The 27,950-nt window shown below is 46.0% G+C and overlaps 10 protein-coding genes across 10 annotated transcripts; 4 read left to right on the top strand and 6 right to left on the bottom strand.

Annotated features, from left to right (window-relative positions):
* Window positions 1–298: 298 nt before the first annotated feature.
* BDV27DRAFT_149157 (uncharacterized protein) lies at window positions 299–961 on the bottom strand (the record flags this gene model as incomplete). The annotated part of the gene is made up of 1 exon (XM_032071011.1): window positions 299–961. The coding sequence occupies one exon, from the start codon at window positions 959–961 to the stop codon at window positions 299–301; it is 663 nt and encodes a 220-aa protein (XP_031922992.1).
* A 1,240-nt stretch (window positions 962–2,201) lies between these two features.
* BDV27DRAFT_149156 (bZIP transcription factor) lies at window positions 2,202–3,579 on the top strand (the record flags this gene model as incomplete). The annotated part of the gene is made up of 3 exons (XM_032071010.1): window positions 2,202–2,969; window positions 3,019–3,077; window positions 3,237–3,579. 3 exons carry the CDS (start codon window positions 2,202–2,204, stop codon window positions 3,577–3,579), a joined length of 1,170 nt encoding a protein of 389 aa, XP_031922991.1.
* A 466-nt stretch (window positions 3,580–4,045) lies between these two features.
* Window positions 4,046–6,020, top strand: BDV27DRAFT_168242 (thiamine pyrophosphate-binding protein; the record flags this gene model as incomplete). Its single annotated transcript, XM_032074718.1, has 4 exons — window positions 4,046–4,302; window positions 4,362–4,594; window positions 4,658–4,854; window positions 4,914–6,020. The coding sequence occupies 4 exons, from the start codon at window positions 4,046–4,048 to the stop codon at window positions 6,018–6,020; spliced, it is 1,794 nt and encodes a 597-aa protein (XP_031922990.1).
* A 585-nt stretch (window positions 6,021–6,605) lies between these two features.
* Window positions 6,606–7,873, top strand: BDV27DRAFT_162170 (2,3-butanediol dehydrogenase; the record flags this gene model as incomplete). The annotated part of the gene is made up of 4 exons (XM_032073346.1): window positions 6,606–6,744; window positions 6,805–7,502; window positions 7,563–7,668; window positions 7,719–7,873. 4 exons carry the CDS (start codon window positions 6,606–6,608, stop codon window positions 7,871–7,873), a joined length of 1,098 nt encoding a protein of 365 aa, XP_031922989.1.
* A 402-nt stretch (window positions 7,874–8,275) lies between these two features.
* On the bottom strand, window positions 8,276–9,351 carry BDV27DRAFT_168241 (BTB/POZ domain-containing protein; the record flags this gene model as incomplete). Its single annotated transcript, XM_032074717.1, has 2 exons — window positions 8,276–8,721; window positions 8,772–9,351. 2 exons carry the CDS (start codon window positions 9,349–9,351, stop codon window positions 8,276–8,278), a joined length of 1,026 nt encoding a protein of 341 aa, XP_031922988.1.
* Window positions 9,352–11,722: 2,371 nt separating this feature from the next.
* Window positions 11,723–12,886, bottom strand: BDV27DRAFT_149152 (uncharacterized protein; the record flags this gene model as incomplete). Its single annotated transcript, XM_032071009.1, has 3 exons — window positions 11,723–12,204; window positions 12,284–12,514; window positions 12,607–12,886. The coding sequence occupies 3 exons, from the start codon at window positions 12,884–12,886 to the stop codon at window positions 11,723–11,725; spliced, it is 993 nt and encodes a 330-aa protein (XP_031922987.1).
* Window positions 12,887–14,620: 1,734 nt separating this feature from the next.
* Window positions 14,621–15,857, bottom strand: BDV27DRAFT_47582 (uncharacterized protein). The gene is made up of 2 exons (XM_032076711.1): window positions 15,479–15,857; window positions 14,621–15,403 (listed from the first exon to the last, which is right to left on the bottom strand). The coding sequence occupies exons 1-2, from the start codon at window positions 15,747–15,749 to the stop codon at window positions 14,676–14,678; spliced, it is 999 nt and encodes a 332-aa protein (XP_031922986.1). The 5' UTR covers window positions 15,750–15,857; the 3' UTR covers window positions 14,621–14,675.
* Window positions 15,858–17,298: 1,441 nt separating this feature from the next.
* BDV27DRAFT_162166 (uncharacterized protein) lies at window positions 17,299–18,672 on the top strand (the record flags this gene model as incomplete). The annotated part of the gene is made up of 1 exon (XM_032073345.1): window positions 17,299–18,672. One exon carries the CDS (start codon window positions 17,299–17,301, stop codon window positions 18,670–18,672), a length of 1,374 nt encoding a protein of 457 aa, XP_031922985.1.
* Window positions 18,673–22,646: 3,974 nt separating this feature from the next.
* BDV27DRAFT_135359 (uncharacterized protein) lies at window positions 22,647–24,058 on the bottom strand. Its single transcript, XM_032068521.1, has 3 exons — window positions 23,931–24,058; window positions 23,320–23,722; window positions 22,647–23,226 (listed from the first exon to the last, which is right to left on the bottom strand). The coding sequence occupies exons 2-3, from the start codon at window positions 23,600–23,602 to the stop codon at window positions 22,712–22,714; spliced, it is 798 nt and encodes a 265-aa protein (XP_031922984.1). The 5' UTR covers window positions 23,603–23,722; window positions 23,931–24,058; the 3' UTR covers window positions 22,647–22,711.
* A 336-nt stretch (window positions 24,059–24,394) lies between these two features.
* On the bottom strand, window positions 24,395–26,563 carry BDV27DRAFT_135354 (protein kinase family protein; the record flags this gene model as incomplete). The annotated part of the gene is made up of 5 exons (XM_032068520.1): window positions 26,480–26,563; window positions 25,717–26,423; window positions 25,121–25,667; window positions 24,667–25,064; window positions 24,395–24,604 (listed from the first exon to the last, which is right to left on the bottom strand). Coding segments are annotated over exons 2-3 (981 nt in total), but the record flags the coding sequence as incomplete, so codon positions are not given.
* Window positions 26,564–27,950: the final 1,387 nt, after the last annotated feature.

Raw genomic sequence — 27,950 nt, 5'->3', positions numbered from 1 at the left:
TGATGTTACCCCCGGGTGACGGCGAGGTCTAGCCCAGTCCCAATGGTCAGCAAAACTATAACACTAAGTCTAGCGTAGCTGCACGCCTAGTTCCATAGGCATCCACGAATATCTTACAGGAATGTGGCATGAGTAAGGGGCTAAGAGGGTTAAATGGTCAGTAGGCTGTATTGAGTACAAAAATTATATGTGGTCAATCCGACGTGTAGCCGATTAATTTATCAGCACAGTTGTTTTCTACAAGTCCATCGTATAGGCGACAGTAGCGCCAAATAATTGCCATACACACCATCTAATACTATTCACCTACCGGCTCGTTCTCACCAGCCGTAACACTCCTCCCGACAGCTACAGATGAACCCAACACCTTCTTCAACGACATCGCTGCATGACCCAGCACATAAGTCCCCAAGCTCAGAAAGTTCAACCATACCAGTGCGACAACATAAACCAACAGTCGCGGCGGAATCAACTTGAACATCTCCGTCGGATCAAACCCAGCCATGTCCTCGAATTTTTTCACCTCGACTGACACAGCCGTTGTACCCTCATCGCTATCAACTCCGGTGTCCGTGAATGCATCGTTGTATATCGCGGTGGCCATGACACTCCCAAAAATGGTCATGAAAAATAACAGCACCACTTGGTTAAGCAGTTCGTATAGCCATGTGCAGCACAGGCCAAATAGAACGACAGCGCCCCGGCGCGACCCATAGTCTGCGGACGCAATTAACCGAGCAATAGTATCATCTTGGCGAATCGACGGATTCGAGGCAACGAGAAGACGACAGACGAGGAAAGTAAGGAGACTGCTCGATGCGACGATTTCGAGGTAGGTGCTTTTACTGTTCAGTACGTTGAGAGCAGTGAAAGCGAGTGCTGTCAGTGTCCAAGAGAGTAGTAGGAGGATAGCGAGCCCAGTGTAGAGGCCGCTGCCGAGCTGGAAGAGTCCAGGAGCCATGATGTTGGTTGGTCTAAATGATGAAACGTTGAGAGAAAATTTCAGCGTTAGTTCTCCTGAGCTAGTTAAAAATCGATTAGTCTGCTTTATCGATACCCGCTTTATCCTTCTTCCCCATCTGACCCAAAGTGAGCCAATACACTATTGCTCGTTTAGGGCTGACGATGTAACAATAGTAACCCCCAATCCGGTCATTGGTTCGGCAGTTCCCGCGCGGGAACTGCTGCCTTGCTGCCTTAATGCATGCATTATGTAGTCTGGTACCTGCGCGTGCAAGCAAAGTCGCTGAAGCGCTGATTACCACAAAGAGCAGGGAGGTTGAAAGACCGAAAGACTACCGAATTCTCTAGCTTTGGGCTGTCAGAGTCTCCACAACCTTGTAACATTGCAGCGCTTATTCTTCACAGTCCTGCCCCACATGCTCTAGTAAGACTGGGAATGCTTGTTCACTCCCGTCTCAAAGAAGTCATTCACCAGGGTTGGCAGACGAAAGTAAGAATATGCCAAATATGTATAAGCATCCCGCATACAACGTTCTGTAGTGTAATAAACATCCAAGGGAAGCACGTCCCCTTCGAGTGCTACTATCAGCGGTGCACCCACGACTGGAGTTGACCAGCTTCAGAACAAGGATGCCAACCGTCGTTGCTTATTTATGGTCTGCTGCAACGCTCAATGGTATTTGCCAACTACTACAGTCCTTAGAAGCTGGGCTTTGGCCCCTTGAAATGAGCCGTCACCCACCTCCACAGAACTGCCTGAATACCTCCATCCGGCTAGAGCAGGTGTTAGGGAGATCCCTCACAGAAGGATACCGAGTATGAGTGAACCGTAGTCGTCCGGTCACACAGACAGGGTATCGACTTAAATTGCGTCTTTCTGTTCATCAGCTTTTGCCTCGTTGAGGAGAAATTCCACAACGTGAAGATGCCAATGTTGGTTGGCCAGGCATTGAAGATTTCTCTGTGCGATGGTCAACATCCGCACCCTTCCGTAGCGGTATCTCGACAAACGCTCGGTTTCCAGACACTGATGTTCTGCCGCATTGATCTCCGTTCCCCGCTCGAGAATCAGGAGAATACTCCGTATAGAGGGCCGTAATTGAGGTGCTTTTAAGGCCCCACACCCCCTCACCCCAGATTCCACGTGACGGGATCTAGTGCGGAGAAGGATCATTGATAACTATCTCCAGCCTTCTCTAGCTACTAGAGCAATCGAATTCGTTTTAGCCACATACACCATGAGTACACGCGGTAACCAACGGGACACTGCTAAGGTCGATCGGAAACGTATCACGGACCGCAGAGCCCAGAGAAACCACCGAGAACGTGTCAAGACGTATATCAGTCAACTCGAGACTACCGTTGAGGAGCTTACAAAGGCATCCCAGGAAGGCTCCGAGCACAGTCTACTACAGAAGCTGCAAGAAAAGCAGCTGGAGATCGAACAGCTTAAGAGGGCGATACGGCAAGCTAATGGAGTCCTGCGAACTGCCCTTGACGCGGCCTCTTCGTCCATATCACCCTCCATCACTGAGATCATGCCTAAAGATTCTCCGGTGACACAGAATAGCTGGCCGCTCGTAGCTATCGAGGATCAAACGACCCAACGAATCGATAATCGCAAAATTCAGATGGAACCCACATTTGCAGCGGGGGATATATCCCCCAATAGTAGCCGTGGCAGGCAGGTTCATAACAACAATAAGCTAAAGGACATTCCTTCACCATATGCCAATCTGGCCTGTGGGAATGGGCAAGTAAATTACTTCCAGGTTGTGGATGAGTCTCTGGTTCATGTACTCAGTGGTGGCCCACTGAAAACTTCCGCCGAGGACGACGATGACTTAGCCATCCGGGCCATCTTACACGGATGGGATACCATTAAGGAGGATAAGCCACTCGACCGTGGCTGGAACTTTCTCAGCGCTCTAGACCAAGGATTATTTCGCCGCACTGGCCCTGTGGAGCGCCTGGCCATCTTGCGCTTAATGCGATCCATGCTGATGGTGGGTGGACACAAGTAACTATTTGCGTATTTCTTGTAACCTTGAGTAGTCGAAGAACGGGTCCCCAGAGCACTCCACTAGCCAGATTCCGTCTTTCATGTTCCCCACGTACGTACCAGCCCTCCTCCTTTAATATGAAGCTAAGTAGTGCGTAACACTAGCACCATGCAAACCCTTGTTACTCACGCGTGTATTATCGACTTTTTTGTGTGGTAAGCATTAGAGGGCGGGAACATTCCTCAATGTTGCGTACTGATCAGAGATTAGGCCAAACCTTCGTGACCACTTAATCGCCTCCGAAATATCCCATACTCCTGAAGCAGCAGCGGCGCATTATGCGGCAGAAATCCAACTGAGTTGGCCATATCAGGTTCGAGATGCCTATAGGTACCACGAAGAGGAAGGCAAGTTCCAATTTTCGATTGAATTCAACAACGTTTATTACGACTTAAAGTCATGGCAATTTCGCTCAAACCCTGCACTCAAGATGCTTGTTGCGAATGGACCAATGCCCTCACTGGAAGGGCGCCTACAGGCCTCGACTAGTATACTGATTGGTTCTCTGGATCCAAATGGGTTTATTGAGGCAGGGGCAGTTGCTGGCTATTGACTGTAATTTAATTTTGCCAATGCATGCAATAGCGGCTGTTAAAGAGGTAGCATACGTCGACATGACGAATCTCTATTTATAAAAACCATGGCAATTTTACATATCCTCAACTGCATGCTAAAGTGACTTTGTCATTTCCCCGCAATATCCACTGTGGGGTATGTCTGCATCTAGTGCACCTGCCAATTATCGAATGTATCATCGGCAATCCTCGAGCTAGCGGTGTCAGCTACACTTTGTCAGTTTTGTGAAGTCGGCTTGGCGTTGTCAGCTTCGCTCTTCTATCTCCGCATTGTCAATCATTGCCTCGGGTAAAAGCCAAGGAGGACCATGGAGACTCCGAGGAATGGTAAAAGGCAGTGATGGGAATAACTACTTATACTTGAGCACAGAGGTTATACTTCTTACACCACTTCAGATTCCACGCAAGTGACTTCAATATAGTATACGAATAGTGTCACCCAAAATGACTGGGTTTCCGCTAAAAGAGCACAACAGGGAGCTAAACGGCGGTGATCTCCTCGCGCAGACGCTCAAACACCTCGGAGTTGAGGTAGCCTTTGGTCTACATGGTGGGCATCTCGATGCATTTCTCCAGGGTTGTGAAGCTTCTCAAATCCGGTTGATCGATACCCGACACGAGACCGTCGCTGTCCAGGCAGCCGAAAGCTACGCCAAATTCTCCAAAAAGATTGGTGTCTGCTTTGTCACGGCAAACAGCGGGTGCGCACCTCAGTCCCCGGGTTGCATTCTATCTGATGAGAGCTCACCTAATTCAAAAGCTTCTCCAATGGTATCCCAGGTCTGGCGACAGCTCTGGCCGATCGGTCACCAATTCTTTGCATAACATCCTCGCCTCCGACTCGCGATGCAGAGAATAATTCCCTTCAGGGAATAATTGACCAGGTCGTTGTCTCTCGCCCACTTACAAAGTTCGCTTATCGGATGACGAACCCTGAGGATACTCCACGGATCGTTAAACATGCCCTAGGCGTTGCGGTCTCTGGTGCTCCGGGTAGGTGCTTCTACGCTGTTGCCCTCAAGTCATTCTATCAGTTCAAATACTTACTGTCAATAGGCCCTGTTCTGCTTGACTTCCCGATTGATGTGTTATTCACTCCTGTACATAAGCCTCTCATATCCTGGGGATCAGTTTCTTCGCCTTTCCCATATGGACCTGGTCCACACACTGCAGCGATTGAGGGGACAGTTGAACTATTGAACGCTGCGAAAAGACCTTTGATCATCCTAGGGACAGGAGGTAACTCCAGAGAGGTAAAATGCCATTCATACCACTGGTGTATTTCATGGCTGACCTTGCAAATATCTACAAGGCAGCAGAAAGTCTCATGAAGCTCTCGGAAACATGTCGACTTCCAATTTTCGATTCGATGAAGTGCAAAATGTCTTTTATTCCTTCCCAATTTGCATTCAATGGAGGGGGCAGCAGCACCCTTGCCCTTCTACCGCGCGTCGGTATACAGAAGCCAGATCTCATCCTGCTCCTCGGTGCCAGGACCGGTATGTTCCTCGGGGGTCGATCTGGTGCGATTATACCCGGGAAGGACTGCAAGCTAGTCCAAGTAGACGTAGACGGCGCAGAAATTGGCAGGACACTTCCAGTTGATCTAGGAGCTATCAGTGATGTTACCCAGTTCGCTGCTGGGTTGAACCGCCATTTTGATGCCGCCCCATTCCAGGGCTCCGTTGACACCAAGTGGGTGGATGATATCCTTGGTCTTAAGCACCTGCAATCACCATATGAACAACAAGCAGAAGTTCAGCCATCAGGACGTCTCCATCCATACCACGCACTCAAGCATGTCTTAAGCTCTGTTCCGAAAGAGAGCATTGTTATATTTGATGGTGGCGAAGCGCCACTTTGGGCAAGTGAAGTGATATCCATCTGCTCGCCCAGTGCGATAGTGAAATCATCGGGAGGTCTTGGGTTTTTAGGCAACGGTTTTGGATATGCGCTTGGAGCAGCCGTTGCATGCCCTGATCGGAAGGTCATTAATTTGCACGGCGATGGATCCGCAGGGTTCCATTTCATGGACCTCGATACTTACAAACGACACAATCTGGAAATCATGACGATTGTAGTCAATAACTACTGCTGGGGAATGAGTTCTAATGGGCAGGACCTGATCTATGGTACTAAGACTCCTGCACGTCCTGTCAGCCATTTGAGTCCTGTCACGGATTACAGCCTTGTGGCGAAGGCACTGGGGAATACCAGTGTGAAGATACAGACTCTCGATGATGTGGCCCCTGCGTTTGCAGAATTGCTGAATCAAACTGGGCCTAGTTGCATCGAGCTGGTCGTGGATGATAAGCCTATTCATCCTATTACGGTCTCTATGGTCGGTCAAACTGATGAGCCTGGAATGGTGGTGGTTCCTTATTATGATAATGTCCCCAGAGCATACTATAAATCTTGAGGATACTACATTGTTTCTCTTACGTTGTGGGATGTTGGTCTGCTTAGGTAGTTATCACAGGGCATTATTGAAACAGTCTCCAACTGGGTTCGTTATACTAGCTTCTTTCAGTTGAGATAGCATTGATTCTCCTCTGGTGTATATAACTCTATCAAGCTTGACAAGACGGAAGTAAAGCGATTAAACCATCCATTAACTAATTGTAGCAGTACTGATTTATCTTACATATCATGAAAGTATCTGTAGGGTACTGACACAGTGACAACTACACTACACCAGCTGACCTGACGATGTCAGTTTTGCTTGGTCAGTCAAGGCGCCAGTCTCCACATTAGATCTAGTATTCGGTTATCCGACTGACCAAAATGACTAAAGGCATACTTTTGTCGTCGTGGATGGCCGAGGCCCGAGATGCGTTTCGGGGTTAGTCTAGGTGTAGCTATTTCTGGAAGTTCTTTTAGCAACGACAGCCTCAATCCGCGCATATTTCTGAGTTGGATTTGACGATATATAGCTCCCACAACCAGGCTATTAGTTAGATTCTTGTTCTAACACAGTGTCCACCCACACACTCAACCAGTCAAGATGAAAGCAGCACGATTCTATGCAGCCGGGGACATCCGCATCGAGGATGTCCAAGACCCCAAAGCATCAGATGAGAAGGCCCTAATTCAAGTCGAGTGGTGCGGGATATGTGGAAGCGATATCAACGAATATGTTCAAGGTGAGGTCTAACTGACAGCCTCACTTGCTCCACAGCCAAATAGGACTAACGGCCCCCAAGGGCCTATGTCGATACCCCACACGCGCACCGGTCCGCACCCCCTCACTGGTGATATTCTCCCTGTAACGCTTGGCCATGAGCTCTCTGGACGCATTATTCAAGCACCATCGACTTCCTCACTTTCCCCGGGACAAGCAGTCATCATCGACCCTCGATTCTATTGTTCATCCTGCACGGCATGTTCTTCATCTGTCACAAATTGCTGCCAATCCCTTGGCTTTCTAGGTCTCTCTGGAGGAGGGGGTGGTTTCTCCGAGAAAGTTTCCGTACCACCGGCTATGCTTCATCCCATCCCTGACAATATCGACATGGCTACAGCAACCCTTATCGAGCCTCTCGCCGTTGCCTGGCATGGCGTTCGATGCTCCGGTGTCAAGGACTTCAAGGGTCTACCCATTCTGGTAATAGGTGGTGGCCCAGTTGGTGTAGCCACGGTTTTCGTGTTAAGGGCATGGGGCGCAGATGAGATCTATGTTTCTGAAACGGCCCGTCGTCGTAGGGAGTTCCTTGAAGACCTGGTGCAGGCTACATTTGATCCGATCGAGGTCAATGTTGGTTCGGAGTGTAGGAAGCTCACGAATGGAAGTGGTGTAGGGATGGTCTTCGACTGTGCTGGATCCCAGAAAGGGCTGGAAGCCGCATGTGATAGCCTCAAGTTCCATGGCCTATATATCAACCTGGCAGTGCCGAAGTCCCCAGTATGATTGTTTTTGACATCTACTTGCTTCATGTTCTATGTCGCTAATCTGTCTTTGCAGATCTCGCTACCGGCTATGTATTTCATGCGGAAGGAACTGACATACAGGTCCTTCTTGGCGTATGATGATGCTGACTTTAAGGCTACTGTGGCTGCATTCACAGAAGGTATAGATAAAAACTATGTACTAGATTGAGTGAGGCTGACTATGAGATAGGCAAGTTTGCTGGGGTGGAGCGCATGGTCACACGGCGTATTGCGTTGGAAGACCTCGTGGAGAACGGCTTCAAAACGCTTCTTCAGAGCCCAGATGAGCATATCAAAATTGTCGCAACTGCAGGGGAACTGCCATCAAAGGATTCAGTACTTTAACTACTACCGTGTGCATTCGCCTAGTCAGTGACGGTGTATTCACGATTCTTCTAAGTTGACCATAATGGAGAAATGGACTCTATCGCCAATATTCTAGGTATTATGTGGTAGTATTTCTACAATTAGAGATCATTGTAATGCTAAAGTACTTTAAAATGAATGTTTACCTGGAAATTTACGAGTAGAACTGAATGAAGTCGTGAAGACAGTGGTGAGCCGTTTCAATCGGTCCAGGGATGTATTAAATGTAGCAGCTTTCGGTATGGGGAACAACATTGCGTTGAAGTTTATTTGGCAACAGCAAAATCCAAAGCATATAATCCATCGAAAGTCTCGTCTAGAGTATCGTCATTTCCAACATATGATTTGGTCCTTCATGTAACTTCAAATCCTAGGCGAGGACTAATGAAGAGGGTACAGGCCAAGTCCTTTGACACTGCCAATGGCCCCATTAATCTTCCTGACTAGCATATCCAATTCTGACTGGAGAGGGCACTCTGGTGCCTGACAACTGTGCCTGAGGATTTGTGCTGATTGCGATATACGCAATGCAATTTCAGTTGCAGAACATGATTGGAAGGGCTCAACGGATGGCCAGAGATTTGCTTTACCCAAAGTTGCGAAATACTCTGCTATCCGACTATCACTACTGCAGTACTTGGTAATTAGGTCGCTGTTCTTGCAGGGATGGCACTTGCGTGCTCCAACTGGGTGAGTTCTCGCGCAATTCGCGCATACCATGCCGTCCATTATGTAGTATTTTTGACTCTTTCTTAGCAAAACCTCCACAGCCTGCAGTTCTGTGTGTATTTTGCTCAGTAGCTTCTCGATTCGATCCATCAATTTGTCTGTTAATTGTAAGATAATTTGCCCTAGCTGTACATATAGTAAGACGTACTTTTCATAGCATCAGGCAAAAGGTCCATAATCTCCAGCGTCTCCCACTTAACACAGAAACTAGATGAAAGCTGTACCTGAGCCCTCGCCGATATTTTGCGGAACTGCTCTGCAGAGCGAAAGAAATGCGCAGCAAGAAGAAGGTAGCCATATTGCTCTGTAGTCTTAATAGATTCAAGGTCGTTAAACCATTTGAAAGTCCAAGGAAAGATAGCCCTGATACAGTCATATTTATTGCAATGAATAGCGAGAATTGCGAACGCCTCTGCAGTTATAGGACTGTCCTGCCTTGGCCCCTGGTAATGAAGGATTCTAAGGATGGTCCTCATTGCTACTATGTCATCTTCATAAAGGGATATTGTCGGGCAACTAGAGGATGCCACCTGAATGCCCTCAGAAAAATTGGAATCAAATAACTTTGCAAACATTGGCGAGGCCATGCTAAGAATCTTGGATGATACAAGAAACCGGGCTGTACTCCGACCTTCAACAAGAAGAATGACATTCCCGTCTGGGTCGATTTGCTCAAGTGAAAAGCCCTCATCTGCGGGTTGTATTTGGCTGAAGTCTTTTTCTGACATGTTGAACTTATACTTGAATGCAGTTCGAGGCGGCTATCAGTATTCAACTCAGCGTAGGAAACTCAGTGGCGGGGTACTTGTTAACCCACGTGATTCATGCCAACTAGGTGGTGAACTATAAGTGGGTTCCACATAAAATGCTTGGAAATATGCATATAATTGGAACCAATGTCGGCCTTGCCAACCTTGCCGGGAGAATTGAAAGTGCTGTCTTTCAGTGCCCCAACGTATGTGCTACTCACCAAGATGGCCATCGTGCAAATGGTATGTACTGGGGGTAAGCAAGCAGTTCGGGATAGGAACAGAATGGCCGAGGTCACTGTCCCGTTACCCAAGCGTAGGGGCTGCAGTTGGTCCGTTGACTGAGCATCGCGAAAGCGGGAGAGCATGAGCGACGCAGCAATTATGTTAAACTTTCTAGGTGGCACGTCGTAACCGTCGCCATAGGGTGGAGTCATCGTCAGCTGGGATAAAGGAAAATGCGAGGCCTGCATCACTTTGGCTCGCAGAGGCATCCTGAATAGGGGGTGTCAATGGAATTACATACCTCCAAGACTTTGAGAAATGACCTGACCAGGTAAGTATGGCTTGCCACCGTGGATATTAGGAGGCGATAACATAAAAGGTCCAGAATCGATCCAAATCCTAGCCCGAATTTCATCCATGGTTGGGAACAGAGGGATGATTGCCATGGACGATTGCCATGAAACTACGTACGGCATGTCAAAGTGCATAAAGCGGATTTGAACCTATGTCATACTCCAGACTCCCCTGTCATGTAAAGTTAGGTTCAGTTCACCACTGCCTAGTCTCACTAAGACACGGGGTTCGGCTCTCCGTATTCCGTACAGTAACCCTTATTGACTATTGACGCCTTGCCGTATATTGTTTCAGGCCAATCTGCCATGGATTTATTTTAAACCCTTTTGGATATACTACGAAAGAGTATTACTTATTTGTGTATCACCCATGCTCGGATTCTCCAGGGTAGCATCGCCTCGCACGTCGTATCCTCTAGACCGACTGCTTCCCGTCCAATCGGTCGTTTCTGCTTGGGGCCTATCGTGACAGTCGACAAACCAGGCGACGCTGCCTCCCGGCTTGAAGTCTCCCCGGTATCTCCCCATGCATAGCACGATGGCAAGGTACCTCGAAGGTACAGAGCGACTAATGTGCAAATCGTGCATTCTGGTTTATTGTCCAAGATTGATTGCGGTTGCACATGGCCCCGGATAGAGGCTTGCTTGTCTGGGGCAGCTATGAAGCTGTATCAAATCCCATACCAGAACCTCTTTTTCATCACGGAAACGACTTCATGTCAGTCGACAAATCTCTGAATCATACCTCGGACGGTTGCCAGAACTGCTGCATCTCCTTCCTCGACCCATCTACACGGGATTGAAAAATTAACACGGGGTGTAGATGTTTTGGGGGTGTAACGAGTTCGCAAAAGGTATGGGAAATGATTGAACGAGGACGTGGTGCGTGGTCAAAGGTTTCGTTCGGGAGGTTTGACGTGAGAGAAGTGTACCAGCTGGACAGCGAAGGAGTAGGAATAGGGAGCACTTTCTACCATGATGTACCTATTCGATTCTTTGTTTGGCATAATTAACCTAATATTGAGCATCACCAACACTGTGTTTCTAACGCCAATGAATTGCAGGACAAATTCAGGTCTAAAGCCGCTGCACTAAACCCCACATATTGGATGGATGGCGTGCTACAGCTGGTTGAGTTCAAGTCCACACTACACGAGATGTGCTGAGGGCCCCGAGAGTCGAGCACCATTCAAGTCGGGCCTCACGGAGCACTTGATGGCCCAATTACACATGTCCTGCAGAAGCCAAAGCCCGACAGAATGGAACTGCCATATCACAGTTGCATTTCTTGCGGTGTCAGCTCATGGAGCACAATGTACCGCGTTGCTATGGAACCGAACGGCTGGGGCTATAGCGTTAATACGGATGCCACGGCAATCACGTTGTCCTACCCTGTAGTCCTGAACATTTGTATATAGTTGATTACATCTATTCAATTATGGAGATGTAATTCTCTCTAAGTTGTATCACCTTTGCCTTAGATAGCCAATGTTTACCGTGTTCAGATTAGGGACATCGTCTACCCAATAATCGTAGTGTCTTGCATTTCATCCAGAATACGGGACCTTGAATATAATCGTGACTTGCAGTAGTATTAGTCAATTAAAGTCATTTCGCTGTGTCTTTTCTGCGGCTGCTATGCTGCTAAGCTGGTCTATATCAATTGCCTAGATCTGGCCTCGAAGCCCGATGCATAAACAATGCCAAATCGTAACCCATATATACACATACAAACCCCCTACCGAACCCTAACCTCAACCGGGTATCATTCATTATGGCAGCTCCGCGACCGCGGATTGTCGCTCCTTCTTATCCTTTGCATACTCCCCTTCATTTCCTTCCGAGCCCATCTTCGCCTTCGTATTATCTTCCCCTGCTAACTCCGAGGGGCCCTTCACCACCGTCTCTGCGGGCATCTCACTCGGTGGTCCACTCCGCGGATCAGGCGACAGCACAGGGACACCCGGATTCTCCTGCTGCCAAGGCCGCTCATACTGATGGGCGTCGACCTTCTTGGACCTCTTCCTGAGGCAGAAAAACCAAACCAAAGCCCCCACAATGATCAGTCCACCGACACCAACTCCAACACCGATACCAGCTTTCGCACCTGTTGATAAACCGCCCGAGGAGGAATCGCTTTCGTCGGGCACCGCTTCTGAGGCAGGCACTTGAAAGATGGGTTGACGGACGTTGACAATCTGCTTTTCTGAGGCATTCGGTTTATTTGTGCAAGCTGAAACCATGTTGTCGATGACTAAAATAGTGATTCATTGTTAGGGGTACTTTCGTCATCCGTTTATCTCCCCAAACACTGGCGCGGAGTATCAACTCACAGTTCCCGAGAATATAAGTCCCATTTTTACCATGTAGACACGATTCGCACTTGTCGGCATACTGTTGGAACCCGGCGTCGTCGCAATACGTATAAATTGGGGTGAAGTTGCTACCGCCGTACCAGTCGGTCTTGTAGACGCTTCTTAGGGGCATACATTCGTCCTGGCAGCCTGATATGGAGGAGCCGTTGCGATCGAAAAGGCAGCTCTGAACGGTGAATTTTTGAGTAGCTATTTTCCAGTTAGATCGAATGTTAGATGATGCTAAAAAGCCTCCTTCGAAGACGTGAACAGGGTCATGGGCGCGCCATCCGGCCACATACCCAAAAAGGTATAAATATCATTCCTCTCATCGTTGATATATGCTGTTCCGGTACTTTGACATAATAGACAATCTCTCACGGTCTTCCCTTTCGCGGTGCTATTATAGGCTGCATCCGGACAGACGAGGTCATCGGCGGTGGTTTTACGGCTGCTTCCGCAGCTTTTAACGCATTTCGAACTCGGGATCGTGGCTAGAGAATGTACGGGCGTAAAAAGGTATGTGACGGCTAGAAGTCCGAGGAGGAGGATCCGCGTCGTCCGTGATGATGGACAGGTCATTCTGTATACATAGGATACGGCCCCGGGGTGGTGTTGTCGGGGTGAAATTTGCGACGTTGGGCAGGAGGTGAGATTGGGATTGGGGAATTCGTAATATATGTCGATCATCCTGTGACTGTAATTCGGGGGTTATTTAGTTTACTACGACAATAACAGTGGGCTCCACGACTACCGCGACCCTGCGGCGACTCAGGGTTTCAGGGTTGAGATGGAGAATCTCCACTTGCACGGCTGAGGCGCAGTATAAAGTGTATGTTGACGACGGGGCCAATCAAGCTACGGGTCTTTGCTCGAGTCTTTCTTGGCGTTGGGGGCTCTTTTGGTGTCATTGGTTGGCTGGAATACGACGTTGATCCATTCTCGAATGAGCTGATTTATCCCGATATTATCGAGCATGAGCATAGCCTTACCGGATCCTCGGTTGTTATTCTTTCTCACTAACTGGATCAGAGCAGAGCCTCTCTGTGATTGATTTATTTATAAGTGGCTTATGCTGCAGCTGAAACATTGGATCTGGCATGTGGCACAAATGCTTTTTTATCTCGTTTTTCTGGGACTCTGTGGATCCATCGTCATCCGAGTATGAAGCAAATCTGTCATCCTACCAGGCCACGCCAGGGGAAATTCGCTGTCGACCGCGGTCCGTGCAATGACGGCACTCACATTAGGCCCGGAACATGCCATGCAATTTACTAACGGCACGAGAAACATGGGCTTCCGCGTCCTATGCAAGGAGTATGTACATAATCTAAGTGACATCCGTGCACCGCGCTTCTCCACTTAAAACAACCAAAGCTCGCCAATCATACTACCTCCACCCTGAGACCCCCTTACTTTCGCCCAAATCCCTAGTTCCCTTTGTTTGTGGCAGAAATCACACCTAGCCATAGGAAAGTGTACTGTACACAGGATTATATCTTAGTTTGATCCTTGAGCTTATATTGTAGTCCTCTGGAGAGAGGAGAGACGTGGACCTAATTGAAGGAACTTAGATCAGTATTCGCTTATGCTGCATTTACCAGCAAAATAAGCATTCTGTGTGTATATAGATATGTTTCCCTGAAATAAATATACTTCCAAGAAGCCCCAAGTATAAGATGAAGCTCTACCTTAATCGTTTGGCCGTTGGTTGTGGGTCGTTTGCGCAATAAGAGCATTCCCCACAGCACACTTCAAAAGCCGAGAATCTATCCTGACACAAGGATTTAAGAGAGAACCCTATACGAGTAACAGAATCTAGCTCTCGCAGCTAAACTAAGATCTTGTCTCTATGACGAATCTATGACTACACAACACAATCCATGGCCAGTGTGGCGACTGTCTCAGTGGGCCTTCTGTCTCTGCACGCCTGATGAACCTTATAATACCTTAAATGACGACAATTCATTCCATCATGAAACATGAACCTCATCGATGGTGCTTCAACGAACTATGCACTTATCCAACGATGTGCTCTTTGCGTGAGGCCTGCAATGGAAGGTGCCGAATTGCATTTATCCAGATCCAGCGCTATGGCATGACAAAGATAGAACTCCCTATTGTCGATCTTCGTCTGTGCTTTTGGATACCCGCCTGGACTTGTTTCCCGAATGTAGGGGCTCGATGCCTTCTTCAAGGGTCTTCTCGGTTAGCATGACATAGACAGATGGTGTGTCCCAGAGGAGCCATTGGAACCTAGTTTCGCACTCCCACATACGAAACAGGAGTAATGTAACTAAGCTCAATTAAAGTAATCGAATAATCATTAAACGGTATAGTCCATACTATGTATACCACGTCCATACATTCATCATGGCAGCTCCACCGCATTATCTCCTCTCCTGACTCCTCCATTCCCGCCGTCCAACTCAACCTTGGCCGTTTCCACAGCCGCTAGCTCCCCGGGCTGCTTGACAACAACCTGCTCAACAGGCATTCCGGCACCGTATGAAACCTCCGACGCAGGCCCCTGCTCCAATGGCGGCTCATACTGATGTGGACCTCCCTGTGCAGCCCCTCGTTTCCGCCTTGCAAGCAGTAACCAAGCGGCAGCACCCAGAATCATCAACCCACCTACGCCTGCACCAACCCCAATACCCGCCTTAGCCCCCGTTGACAACCCCGACGAACTGGCTTCCCTATTATCTCCATTGTTCCCTGTCGCTGTCGCCGTCGCCGATGAACTACTCGTCGTAGTCTCGTTAGACGTAGCAGTCGACAAATCAAAAAGTGGCCGTCGCAGCGTAATTGTCTCCCCCGCAGACGCATTCGGTTTCGTCTCACACGCGGAATCCATATTATCCATGAAATTGCCCAGAATCACGGACCCAGACTTGGACCGAAGGCAGGTGGCGCAGTCACCTGCGTATTGCGTGAACACATCGCTGCAATAGTAGTAGAGCTCTTCTGTATGATTGGTTTTGTACCAGAGGTCCTTGTAGATTGACCGTAGGGGCAGACAGTGGTCTTCGCAGCCGGAGATAGAGGTTTCCGATGCACCGTCGTAGAGGCAGGTTTGGAGGGTGTATTTTTGAATGACTGTATGGCTCGGTGATTAGTTTTGCGGTCTTGGGATGTAGATGGAGTGGTGTGTTAGGTTGGGTGTATACATACAGAGAAAATCCCAGGTATCGCTTGCGTGTTCGTTTACGTATGTCGTGCCTGTGCTTTCGCAAAGGAGACAGTTTTTCATCGTGATCCCGTTTGCAGTGGTGTTAAACGAGGAATCCTGACAGACGAGGTCAGTCGTGAGAGTGTTTTTCCTGTCGCCACATTCTCCCCGGCATTTTGAGGAGTCCAGGACTTCCAGCGATAGCACTGGTATGGACAAGTAGATGACAGCTACGAGACCAGCGAGGGTCCGCAGGGGCAAATAAGCCATCATGTAGAAAGATATGGCTGAAGTTTTTTGGTTCGGTCAAGACATAAGGACGGAGGGTCTGACAGCGCACGCCGATCAAATTATAAAACCATCCAACTCTGGCAGGATCCTGCACGGGGCTTTCTTCGCCTATTAAAGGGTTCGCTTGTATCGAGATCATCTTGCGGCTAACTGTTTCCTCTTCATGGGCAGAAATTGGGTGCTTTTGGGGGCCGAGCAGCAGGATTAACTAGTGCCTTGGATGATCGAACGCACCAATTGGAGCTTCGGAAGGGGAGCTCTAATTTTCCTCAGCCTGCCTTGGCGTTGGGAGGTTAATGCTGTTACGGTATAGTTGGCGCCGTTATACGAGACTTGACTAGTTTAGCTCAGACACTTTGGCAATAGGTTTAATTGATTGCCTTTTCCTGGTAGCCCTGTCAGATTCTCGGCAGTTGTTGGGTTATTCCCGATGACCATAAGCCCCTTTGCGTCTTATGCGATTTCTGCTATATGATTAAGGTATTAGACAATTGCCCAGATTTTCAGGGGCTGAGCATCTCTCTCACGATATGTTGACCGGAGCTGGCTTCAAGCGACCCACAATAAAACCCTGATCACTCGGCCTCATTGCTGCCGTCCCACCTACTTTTCTTATCGAGATAAGAACTTTTGGAGCCCAGTGCGTATTGACCCTAAATAAACCTACGCGGGGTGAAGCGCAATCCCATCTTCATGCCCGAATTACTGCCCTTTATGGCCCTCGATATAAACAGATGAGTGAAGTAGTATTGATTTCCCCGTAACAGATGAAGCGTAGGGACACCTACTGTTTACACAATAACTGTGGCTGTTGATCGATAGGCTGAGCCCGGTTGACAACTTATATACTTCAAATAATTGGTTAGTTGTTGATCCTGTAAGACACGAACCTGGCTGGACCTTATATGTATCCATTCCAGTAGTTGACATCTACGAAATCGTCTATTCTGTTAGCGGCTTAGTTCACAGTTTCAATGTATATATTGGCCTCATTGATCCCAACTTTATCTTGCGAAACAATCAGTGAACTGCTAATTCACGACTGCTAGATTCCTCTACATAAAATTCGCCATAACTTGACTAGACTTCACGATTATAACAGTGAAAGCGAAACAGACCTTATTTATACAAGGCTTAGACATGGATCGGCATATTATATAGAGGATGGAATAGCAAAGAGCACCCTTGTCGCCCACGTGACAAGACAACTCATGCTGCGCGAGGCTGAGCAATTGGTAGCTCGAAACTTGAGTTATAACCTGTTGGCCGGATTGTTCGGTTCGAGGCACGACCAAATGCCAAAGGTATTTTGGTTGAGTGGCACAACGCTCAACATAACCTTCGGCCTGTCTCTAGCATTCTTCTTCTATCTCTTCTATGCATCGCAGGGGAACCCTGATCATGCAAATAACTGCCCATCATGGCGGCTGTCAGAAGTTATTCCATCAAACCAGCTACGGTACAAGGTCTTCTCCAGTGCCTATCCGACCCTGATACCACTGAGAAACAGAAATGAGCAATGCAAGTGTTAATGGCCCGCATGATCGAGATTTTCGAGGACAACCCACGCCTCGACAACATGAACGAGATATCACTCCTATCGGAAATCAGCACCGAGGAAGAATATCGTAAGATCCTTACTGCATTTTCCAACGCCATGATTACGGGCACGGAAGATGGCACAATCATACATCAAAAGCTGCTGGAAAACTTTACAACTGTCCTCCATCGTGCCAAGTCTACCCTCACTGCTGAAAACGCAGGCCATGGGATGGTTTTAGATAGCCTTAGACGGAGACTAGACAGTGCCGTGCGGGACGCAGCGTTGGAGACCCAATATCACATAGTCTGCAGGATTAGATGCGTTATTGACTCTATGGTTGACCTCCGTGTAGGTGGTATTGATCGAGTACAACTACGTGAACCACTCTTGGTGCAGCTTGACAGTCTCAGCGAGCACCCCGAACTGCGTCTAGCACAGGCTTCTCGTTATGCTTACTTGGGCCTCCTCAATATTGCCAATAACGAAAATATATGGGAAAGCTTCCGCCGCAACAGCTGGATTATGCTTCAAGCGACGGCCAATGTTGCTGGCGCGGTTGCAACCTTAGATCCTTCCAAGGTTACAGACGCAGTCCCAAGTATCTTCAAGATGCTTGAGCTGTTCAAGCAGATAGTTAATACAGGAAGGGAGCTGGTTTATCTCTCCCGTGGAGGCCATGCTGCATTTACAGAAGCGATGAGGTCGGCTAGAAGGAAAAATTCGTATATTGTTCTTCATTACACAGAAATGTTAGTTGAGGCAAGGGCGTTTCGAATGTTAAAAGCTCTCTTGGAAGACAAACTTTGTGATGACCATGACACTTTCCTCTGTGGTGTTTATGCTCAGCTTGAGCAACTGTGGGTTAAGGGAGATGAACCCACCAGGTGGAACGTGGAGGAAGTGGTCGAATCAACTCTGCCGAGATCCTTGAAAAGCAAGCGCACGATGAAATGGGTCAATGTAGTTGGGACGACCATGAATAAACCCAAATGGACAAATCATAAAGTCAAGTCACGTTTTTCAAAATTGGCCTTTTTGGGTAATAAGGGAGAGTGCCAGCCGCAGATGCAGCTTCAGGTATTTGCTGGGAACACAAACTCCAACGGAGGGATGCACACAAAACTATTGGAAGCTGCATGGAAAAGCTGCGATGAAGCCAAAAGGCTCAGTGCTGATATCAAGCTCACCCAATATTATGAGACAGGAGGTCGTCTTGAAATCATCCGGTTGTCAGGAGCGCAGTTAAAGATGGACAAATGTTACATCAATCTTTCAATTATTGAATCTAAAGACATGGAATCTCAGAACGGTATAAATCCTAACAAGCCCAATCTTCGAGATTCAGAATTCTCAATTTTCTAGCGTCTAGAAATTCAAGCCCCTACTAGCGAAAAAGAGATGGAATTGTTTGCACTATTCGACGCTCGAACAAGTTCCGACAAGACTTTCAGACCCCGAAGAATCCTCATTCGTGGCCGTGCAGGCGTTGGGAAAACGACGCTGTGCAAAAAGATCGTCCATAAGACTTTAGGAACATCAAAATCAACACCCAACCTAAACACGTTATTTTAACGCGTCAATCGATCGGGAAGGCTCCCTGAGACCTCAGGAACCGCTATAGAGGAGCCAAACCCCTATAGTGGTGGCCTATCGAGCGCGTCGAGATGGGCACCCCTGAGCGGGATACCACCACCATCACCATCACCAACACCAATATACCGTGGAGGCCCTAGGGCCCTAGATTTACCTATAGATTTGGAGCAGATAAGCAACAGCGAATCTAGCGGGGCCCCAAGTAGAACCAGTTCCAGGAGCAGCAGGAGTGGTAGGGCAACGGGTGATGAGTTGTTGATTGTATTGGCCTTGGTGAGACCGAACACTATGTAATAACTAACTACGGTGGGTGTAAGCTACCAACAACGCAGGATAAAAGAGAAGAGATTATAGATCTAATTATAGAATCTATTTAGTATATCAGTAATAATAAAAACTTAGAGAGACTCATCTCTACAGTGTACTTTTTCTCGTTTCTAGACAGTGTGTCTGATCAAAGAACCGGAGAAAGAGTTAAAGGAATAAGATATGAGGTCCTCAATAGCAGCGCAAAGACCTGGCCACTATTATTCATTCAAGGGACGGTGTTAGGCCCTTTCACACAATCAACATATGTCTCGTTTTCTGACCTGTTATCCGTCGCGACTAAAGGAGCATGTCTGGAGTTGTTATAAAAGATAAAAGATGTATTACCATGAAGCAAGCCCACCCAAGACGAACTGGGCAATCTTTAGTCGTGTAAGGGTATATTTTATAAACACAAGTAGGTACCTTTATCTGGAGTATGGTAAACGAATAATAAAGTTATTGTGTAGATTTAGAAGCTATCAAATATCTGAACAGTAGAGAGACACCCACGACTCCATGTGGAGTCCTATATAGAAAGCCCACCCATGTACAGATGATGCCGTGATCCAATTATAGTAATATTTAATTTAACATGGTTTGATACTAGGGCCCGTCTACAATATAAAAAATAGTCATCTATCAATTTTCTAGATGGCTGAGGCTGCTGAATAGAGTTCGAGAAAGAATTTGTAATTATTATTTGATCTTGTTGAATAATCTGAGAAATTAGACTTATTCTTACCAAATTCTGGGTAAAAATATATTGTACAAAGCTTTTCTAAGATAAACAAGTCGATATCTGGTTATTTATTCCACCTGTTCCTCTATATCGGATTAGAAACAAGAAGAGAAAATAAGATAAATTAGAAGTTAGCTAGTTTATTAAGCTATCTTGCAATTATCACATATTAGATTTATGTGGCCCCTGCGCTGGTGACCAGGCTGTGTAGTACGCTGAGAAATTGAGGAGTCGAGGAGATAAGGCACCAATTCACTAGATAAAGGACGCTTTTTCTTGACTTTATGCATCATCATACTGCATAGTGTAAGTGGGCGTTGCAAGCTTGGTATCTTTTTTATAGCTTTTCTCAGCTGTCGCTGATTTCTTCCAATTTGTTGGTAGTAAAGTTTATCACTCGGGAGCAATTCAATCGTTTTTGGCTCTAGTGTCGCCAGGATTTCATAGAATGTACATCCAAGTGAGAATACGTCGGATTTCGCATCTGTCAAAAGCCTATTTGGCCGCCTCCAACTCTTGAAGACCTCAGGCGGGCAATATCTGCCCGCATATTTGTCTAGAGGTGACGAGGTATAGGTTATAAATCCGCCTGCTTCGTCGAGTATTCTTGATATCCCAAACACAGAAAAGATGCAGGAGCCATTGTGATATAAGATAGTATGTGGTGTTATATCTGTTCCAGTCAGCTATTGTGTATTGAGAAGGGTATAATCAAATACCTCCATGACAAATTCCCTTTTCATGTATATAGGCAAGTCCACGAGAAAGACAACCGAATGCTTGCAACAGCGGCTGTTTATACATATCTTGTAGCTTGTTTTTATCTCGAATATCAAGTAGAAGATGATGTAAATCAATCTCAGCGATTGGAGCCATAATGATAAATAGTTCGCGCTGTATATAAAAAGCCTCAACTATCTCCACAATATGCCGATGTCCACGTAACTCATGAAGTGCCTTTACTTGATCAGAAATATTCTGCTTAAAGAGAATCTCTCTCTTGGACAGTTCGTTGTAAAGGTCTTGTACAACCATACAGGCAAATAATTTGCGTGTTTTTCTTTGCTGCACCTTATGGACTGTGGTAAAGACATCTCTCCCAAGAAATGATATAAAAGTATATGGGAAGTTATCCTCTCTGACTTCGACCTGAGGAAGGAGTATTGTCATTTCCATATTCTGGTGTGGGATATCGTTAAATTTCTCGTTTACGTCCTTGGAAGACCTGGTAATAAAAGAATACATTGTGGTAGGCTGATGTGCTGTTCACCTTTTCAGATGTGGGCATTCAGGTGCAGTTGAGGATGACAGAATCGTAATGGCCGCGTTTACAGGGGCCAGGATGGCAAAGGGTTTTTGTAACCGAATTTTCATTTCAAAACGTCATTCCTTATTTAAGTTCGCCAAAGCCCAGCCCCCTCGTATAATTTCCAAAGAAGAGTCTGGGTAATGAAACCTAGTTTCAGTGCGCCCGGATCACCCACAGAACCATGGCTCAATGGGAGGCGTTGAGAACTTTCAAATTCTGGTATTAGGCAAGCTGAAGTTAGCTGAGAGCCTTTGATACAGGGGGCTCGGTTCGGTGGTGCTAGTGAATAATAGCAGACGCTCTAGATAGGGCCTGTCTGAACCATCTATTCAGCTACCGACCAAGCTATTTTGCAACATAAATACCAATCCCAACCACAGCCAGGATGCCCACGACACCATCCTAAGTGAGACAAGCGACTATCTGTTTTGTTTAATGAGATCCTTTCCGGCCTTATGCATAGTTGCCGAATTAGCTCCCAGTGGCTTTATCAGATCGCACGCTCTATAATTCTATTCATGAATCGATATATGGCAAATGGAAAGCTGGAAAACACACTACACTGACAGATGAAACAGCTAAATAATGCCTTCAATTGGTTATATAGTCCAAATACTATACTGAGGCTAACTGAGCTAATAGTATATAGCCAAATGAATGCTCGGCTCAGGCCATCGTCAGAAATCGCTTTTTCGGCTCCACCTTTATCGTGGAAAATATAAGAAGGACTTTCTTCAACCTGTTGAAAAGGGATATAGCGTCAGAGTGATGGTTTGGGCAGCTATCTGGGGGCAAAAACCGCAAAGATTTAACACATCTGGCACGTGAACTTTGAGTCGAAGAAGCTTGGCTACTCTGTTAACTCCAATTTCAATATTTTGAAAAAGATATTGTTTGCTCTCTGTGGTCCTCAGCATACCTTCGAGAAAGATAAAGCGCATTTCTATATAGCTGGGAATACCAAGGATTGGCGGTGAGATATAGTATAAAATAAATGGAATAGCCGCCCTGCTTTTTCGAGTTAAAATCCGTTGGACACTTGTAGCTTTCGCTCGAAGACGGCATCTATAATAAAATGCTTGATGTTGGAAACTAACACAGCTCGGATAAAAAGAAAGAAGGTATCTATAGGAGGTTTGAGCAATCGTAGTGTATTGAGCTCTAGGGTATTCTAAAGAATATAGTGGGTAGTATCGTAGTATGGGACGGTGTGTTGAGGCGGTTATTCAGGCTGGGGGCTGGTATACCAGAAATAGGATCCAATCTCTCCAATTTTTGTAAAGATTTTCATGCTGAGTACGATAGGCTGGAATTATGTGGTGTTCAACTTTAGGCCTCGAGAACCAATGCTATTTGAAATATACAAGTAGAGCGGGGAGTGTGGTGGTTTCCGAAAGCGGGTTAATTACTGAAACGTATTGCTAAGAATTAAGTATTGCCCTAGTGATTATCTAGTGCGCACGTAGGTCAAGGCTTGTCCCAACGAATACAATCAAAATAGCGGCATAAGCTGCTGTTGATGCCAGGACATCCTTTCCAGTTGCATCTCGCCCAAAAATAGTAACAATCAAAATAAATATCACTGTGGCGGCTGAAGTGGTAACTAAATCTACCACAAGGCCTGGATGTAAAGCCATGATAATCATAGGTACAATTAGAGCCACGCCTCCGAATAGACCCATGCCAAACCGGGAATGGTATGCGCTTCGACGTTCTCGTTCTACTCGTTTCTGCTTATCAAGTTCCCGAAATCCAAGGGGACCGAAAAAACCAGCACTCGGCTCGGTGGCAGCTACAGTGACGGTCTTGTCCTCCCAGAACTTCCACCTGGGACTTGCCCATTTGGAAGATCCCTTCCTATATTCTAGATGGAATCTCTGGCATTTATCATCAAGGAATTTGTAGCCATCAATTTTGTCAAGGACTAGGTTCTGGGATAGGGTTTCATAGTTTCGGACCGCATTAGCTATAGCATGGTTAGCCAAATATGAAATAGCTGCACGAGCGATGAGGACCAGAACCTGTGTAATTCACTAGTGTATGTAAATTTTTCACCTACCATATCTTTGTAGTAATTTATCGGTCTGACGACCATTATCTCCTTCTGTACCCTGTTGTCCACTCATCACGCTCTTTTGTTTCAATAAAAGCTCTTTTTGTAGATCTGAGATACGGTAAAGCTGTAGCGCTCTGAAGCTTAGTATAGCTATACCTTGCACTTCTCGACCACCAACTGATCTGATTTGATCCAGCAGGGCCTTCTCATCCTCATAATTGCCCCTTTCAACATCTGATGGGCATCCGGTTGTAGTTTCGGCGTTGTTGACTATATTGCCTCCCATATTGTAATCATTAATAACTTACTGCACGAAATAGCGTACCGTATTACCGTAGTCGGGGAGGCTATTTTTCTTTTTTCAAAGATCGTTCATTCTCATTTGACCTAGATCATGACCATGGGTCTATGATGTCAATTAGCTAGATGACAAGGTATCCTAGTCAACAAAAACAATCTGCTTGAACGATAATTAAACGCAAGTTACTTTACAGAGTAAAGTCTGTAGAAGGGCCATCATGATTGTGAGTTACACTGCCTTTCCTCTTTTTGAACCCGATGCGGACTATTTTGCAGCAACTGGCACTATAAGATAAAGAAGGCTCAGGCCGTACCTTTACATGTAGCGTCTTCAGAAGCTGCGTGGTAAGTGTTCAAACCCTAGAATACGGCGCTCTATTTCCCGTCTGATACAAAGAAATGTGAGGGCATTGTGTAAACATTCAATATACCACGATGTGAGTTTTCGTTAAGAGTACCAGTGTCTCAAGAGCTACATAGAATACTTTATATTCAAGGTCAACCCTTTTTTCCTCTAGGCTGTTCCTCAACCGGCTCATGACTCACGATTACGTCTTGAATATTTGGAAGTGGCACCACTTACTGGATCACTGGCTCCAACATCTCATTGGCCAGACCAAGCCGGTCACCCGGGGGGACTTCTGTTATACTATCCCCTCGCCGTAGCCATGGTGGCATGACTTCGGCGATAGCTAGAGTAGCCGTTATATCGTCCAGTCAAATCGAAAAAGAGGTTACGATCCTTTGATCTCGAAAGTCTATTGTAATGCGGGGTGCTAGAACATTCATGCCCTAACTATTACCAATGATAAAGTTATACCGTACAAAATATATTATCCTAAAGTGAGTGGTTCGCTCTATGAATAACCTCTTCACGACAAATTTGGACTATGCTATGTGTATACGACACAAAAAAGCGTTCACCCATGGCTTGCTGAAAAGGCGGACCAGTTAGTCTTTAAAGGCGCGAAAAGTCACAGAAGCTCATCTATTATTAAGTTCGGTAACTTATTAAACGAACCCCAAAAATGTTTGAGCATGATCACTGACCTTCATAAATCTGCGTTTCAAGATAGCTATTTATGAATCATAATCAAGGACTATAATCTGAGATAATACACAAGTTAACATGGAAGCTGCGGTGTTGATTTTAGAAAGTAAAATATCCGAGCAGGAATATTATAGTCCGTATGGTTGTTAGCTCCTTTCATGAGTTAAATTCATAACCCACCGCGACGCACTCTTATTGACAACTGGTCGTATGTTTCTACTCAGCCTCGCCACGTTTTCACAATATCAAGAATTGACACGGATGTCCAAGGGCGACGAGGCAATGCCATTATTAGGTCATCAGCACGTCCTGCAAAACATATTCTCCTCTAGACCAAGGCTATCCTGTCGTCAACGGGAGGAATCACGGCCACTGGCCCCTTCACGATATCGGTTATCTTTGCAGAATGTTCAGTTAGTATTGAAAATCTAGAGAGGATTAGCGGGTATGTACCACAGCTTTGATATATCTAATCGACAGTCATGACAAAAATACTTTTCAAAGAGGTCAGATGAGTGCATTGATTTTAATTCAGTCAACAAAGGATGTGGACGCTTGATCCTGTCTTGCGATAACATTTTGCTGCAGAATTCAAGTAGCGACGTTAGGCTAGGCTCTCTGGATACAGCCGCTTTTAGAGAATCTTTGATCTTTGTAATACATTCACGATAGGATTCATTTTGTGTCGGAAAAATTTCCGGTTCCAGAATTGCCAAGATTTCGTAAAAGGTGCAACCGAGCGAAAAGACGTCAGATCTTGCATCTCGGGCAAAGCTTTCCTCCATTGCAAGCCACGGATACCTTGGAAGTAGACTAAACGTGGGAATACTTGAATATACAGTAGGTTTCAATGTTTCAGGTGGACAATACCTATCCGTGTATTGGGGTCTTTCGGAACGTGTTATAAGCAAGTTTGAATGGTCTTCAAACTCCTGTGATATCCCGAAATCAGCGAAATAGCAGGAGCTTTTGGAGTAAAGAATATTTTGAGGCTTAATATCTGGTTATTTAAGTTAGCGGTTTCTTGCTGATAAACTGTCACGAAATACCTTTATGACGGATTTTCTGTTCATGAATATAATCAAGAGCACTAGAAAGGCAACCGAAAGCCTTCAACAGGGACTCCCTATAATCATCTCGTTCTTTTGTCCCATCACGAATAAGAGAGAGGAGTTTTTGTAAGTCAAATTCAGCAAGTGGAGTCATGATAATAAAGAAGTCCCGCCGGATACAAATAGTCTCTATGATGTGAACAATATGCCGTTGACCACGTAGCTTGCCCATGATGTTAACTTCATTCCGCCGAAGTTCGCCGAAGTATTTTGCGCAGTCCGGGAGGGCATCATATGAATTCGCGAAGAGCTTGCATGCTACAACCTCTTTCTGGCGTGTACACTGCCAAACGGTGGCAAATCTACCCGCCGAGATATATGTACGCACCCCGTATGGGAACTCTTCGCAATTATCGATATGTGGAAGGTCCATTTTGACTTATACATTAGCGAAATGCAACTGCTGGTAGCCACAAGACAGCCCTGGTACCTTGGAGGTTAGGTCGTGGTCTCGATGACATGCCATTAATTGAAAACGTGGGACGTTTTCATTGGCAAAGCAGAAGTTCTATGACTCCAACACAGATTCTCATAAAGCTGGCCTATCAATATGGAAATGTTCTGCTTTCTCAGTTCACTGTCATCTAAGGATGAACTCCTGACCTGTAGGCAGATTTCGAGTCTGATATCACTCGAAGCTGCCACTGGTAACCACATAGTTAATCAGCTGACATAATTACGCGTAGAGGGTTCTGTTCACTTTGGCAAAGAATTCGTGATATCAGAGTCCTTACTCTTCGTCTTTATGAAATTGAGAAAAAGTCGGCACGAAGCACAAAAGAAGGAGAAGAAGGAGAAGGAGGAGAAGGAGAAGAAAGGCGGAGAGGTGGTGAGACAGACGCTTGGAATAAGGGCTCTGTCTATTTGCCACACCTGATCAGTTTAACAACGAGGCACTAGTGAATTCTTTGCTACGTTTGCGGAAGTGGTTTATGTAAGCTCAGAGTTGCGCGCTTACAATCTGTTTTGTAACAGGAGGCTGACATCGATGTGCCGTCCCTAATCACCTGACAAATGGTATCACCTGACAAACGTTTTTCATCTGTACACCAACTTTTTCGATAGATTACATAGACCATAATATCATCAATAGGGACTCAATTGAAACAGCCCTAGCAGAGATAGAATCCTTGAAAGCAGGCGAAAAATAAATTACACGAAAAATAGCAGAAAAGCACGGAATTATCTGGGCAATATTGTCAAAACACTACTGTGTAGACTGCGGTAACATCCTCAATATCCATGGATATCCGCATATCCTCTCCGCAAATTGTGGAGTTGTCAGATATGGTATCCCACTCAATATCCTCTGGATATTTGAAAATATTTAGTGTGTATAAAATAGGTCAAATATATTAAACCTCGTGATTTTTCAAGTGTGTATTATTTATGCGGATAGAGTTCAGCTTCAGATCTTGACCCGACCCGGACCCGAAACCCACTCTAGTAATGAAAATGTGCTTCTCGATTCTTTGGATAAAGGATAGTCAGATCTCTGAAGAAGACTCTAACGAGTCTCTAAGAGCGGTGAGACACCCACCACTGGCCTTGGGTGAGCACAATCATACTGATCCTGTTGTATATATATATATATATATATATTAACTTTGATTGAATTGATTTGGATTTAGTGCTCTTAGTGAGGCCTGTGTCGTAGTTGGGTTATATAGGGTTGTGTTGTGTTGGGGACAAATTTTCGGAATGATGCGGTCAGTATAGGATAATTGAAGCCAGTCGCCGAGGGGAAGCTCATTGTATAAATAATTTCGTACTAAGTAGCTAACATTGGGCCAAATCATTGTGTATCACAAAAGAAGCAACCGCAATCCGAATGACATGGCGGCGAAAAAAAAGTTACTAGGACAAGGATGTTGCGGCATAAGTTACCTGTATCATAGCTATAAAAGTATCCACCCTACCCTTTACAATTACGGGTAGAGCCTAAATATTGGAAGCTTTGACGAATTCCTATGTTATTTCGTCAATGCTGGAACTTGCAGCGACAAAACAGTGCGAGTTTATTGAATTAGATAACTTAGATAAAAATACAGCTATAGTAAGTCAATTGACATTGCCTTTTGTCTGTTTTTTGGAGAATGATCGAAGTACAATAGTGGGTCAGAAGTATTGCAACACTTGGCAGAACGCGTACCGCGTCAAAAAACAACAAT

Source organism: Aspergillus caelatus, assembly GCF_009193585.1.
Source record: "Aspergillus caelatus strain CBS 763.97 unplaced genomic scaffold BDV27scaffold_238, whole genome shotgun sequence".
NCBI classification, from domain to species: Eukaryota; Fungi; Ascomycota; class Eurotiomycetes; order Eurotiales; family Aspergillaceae; genus Aspergillus; species Aspergillus caelatus.
The sequence above is the reverse complement of the archived record's forward strand: the minus strand, read 5'-3'. Positions and strand labels throughout refer to the sequence as shown.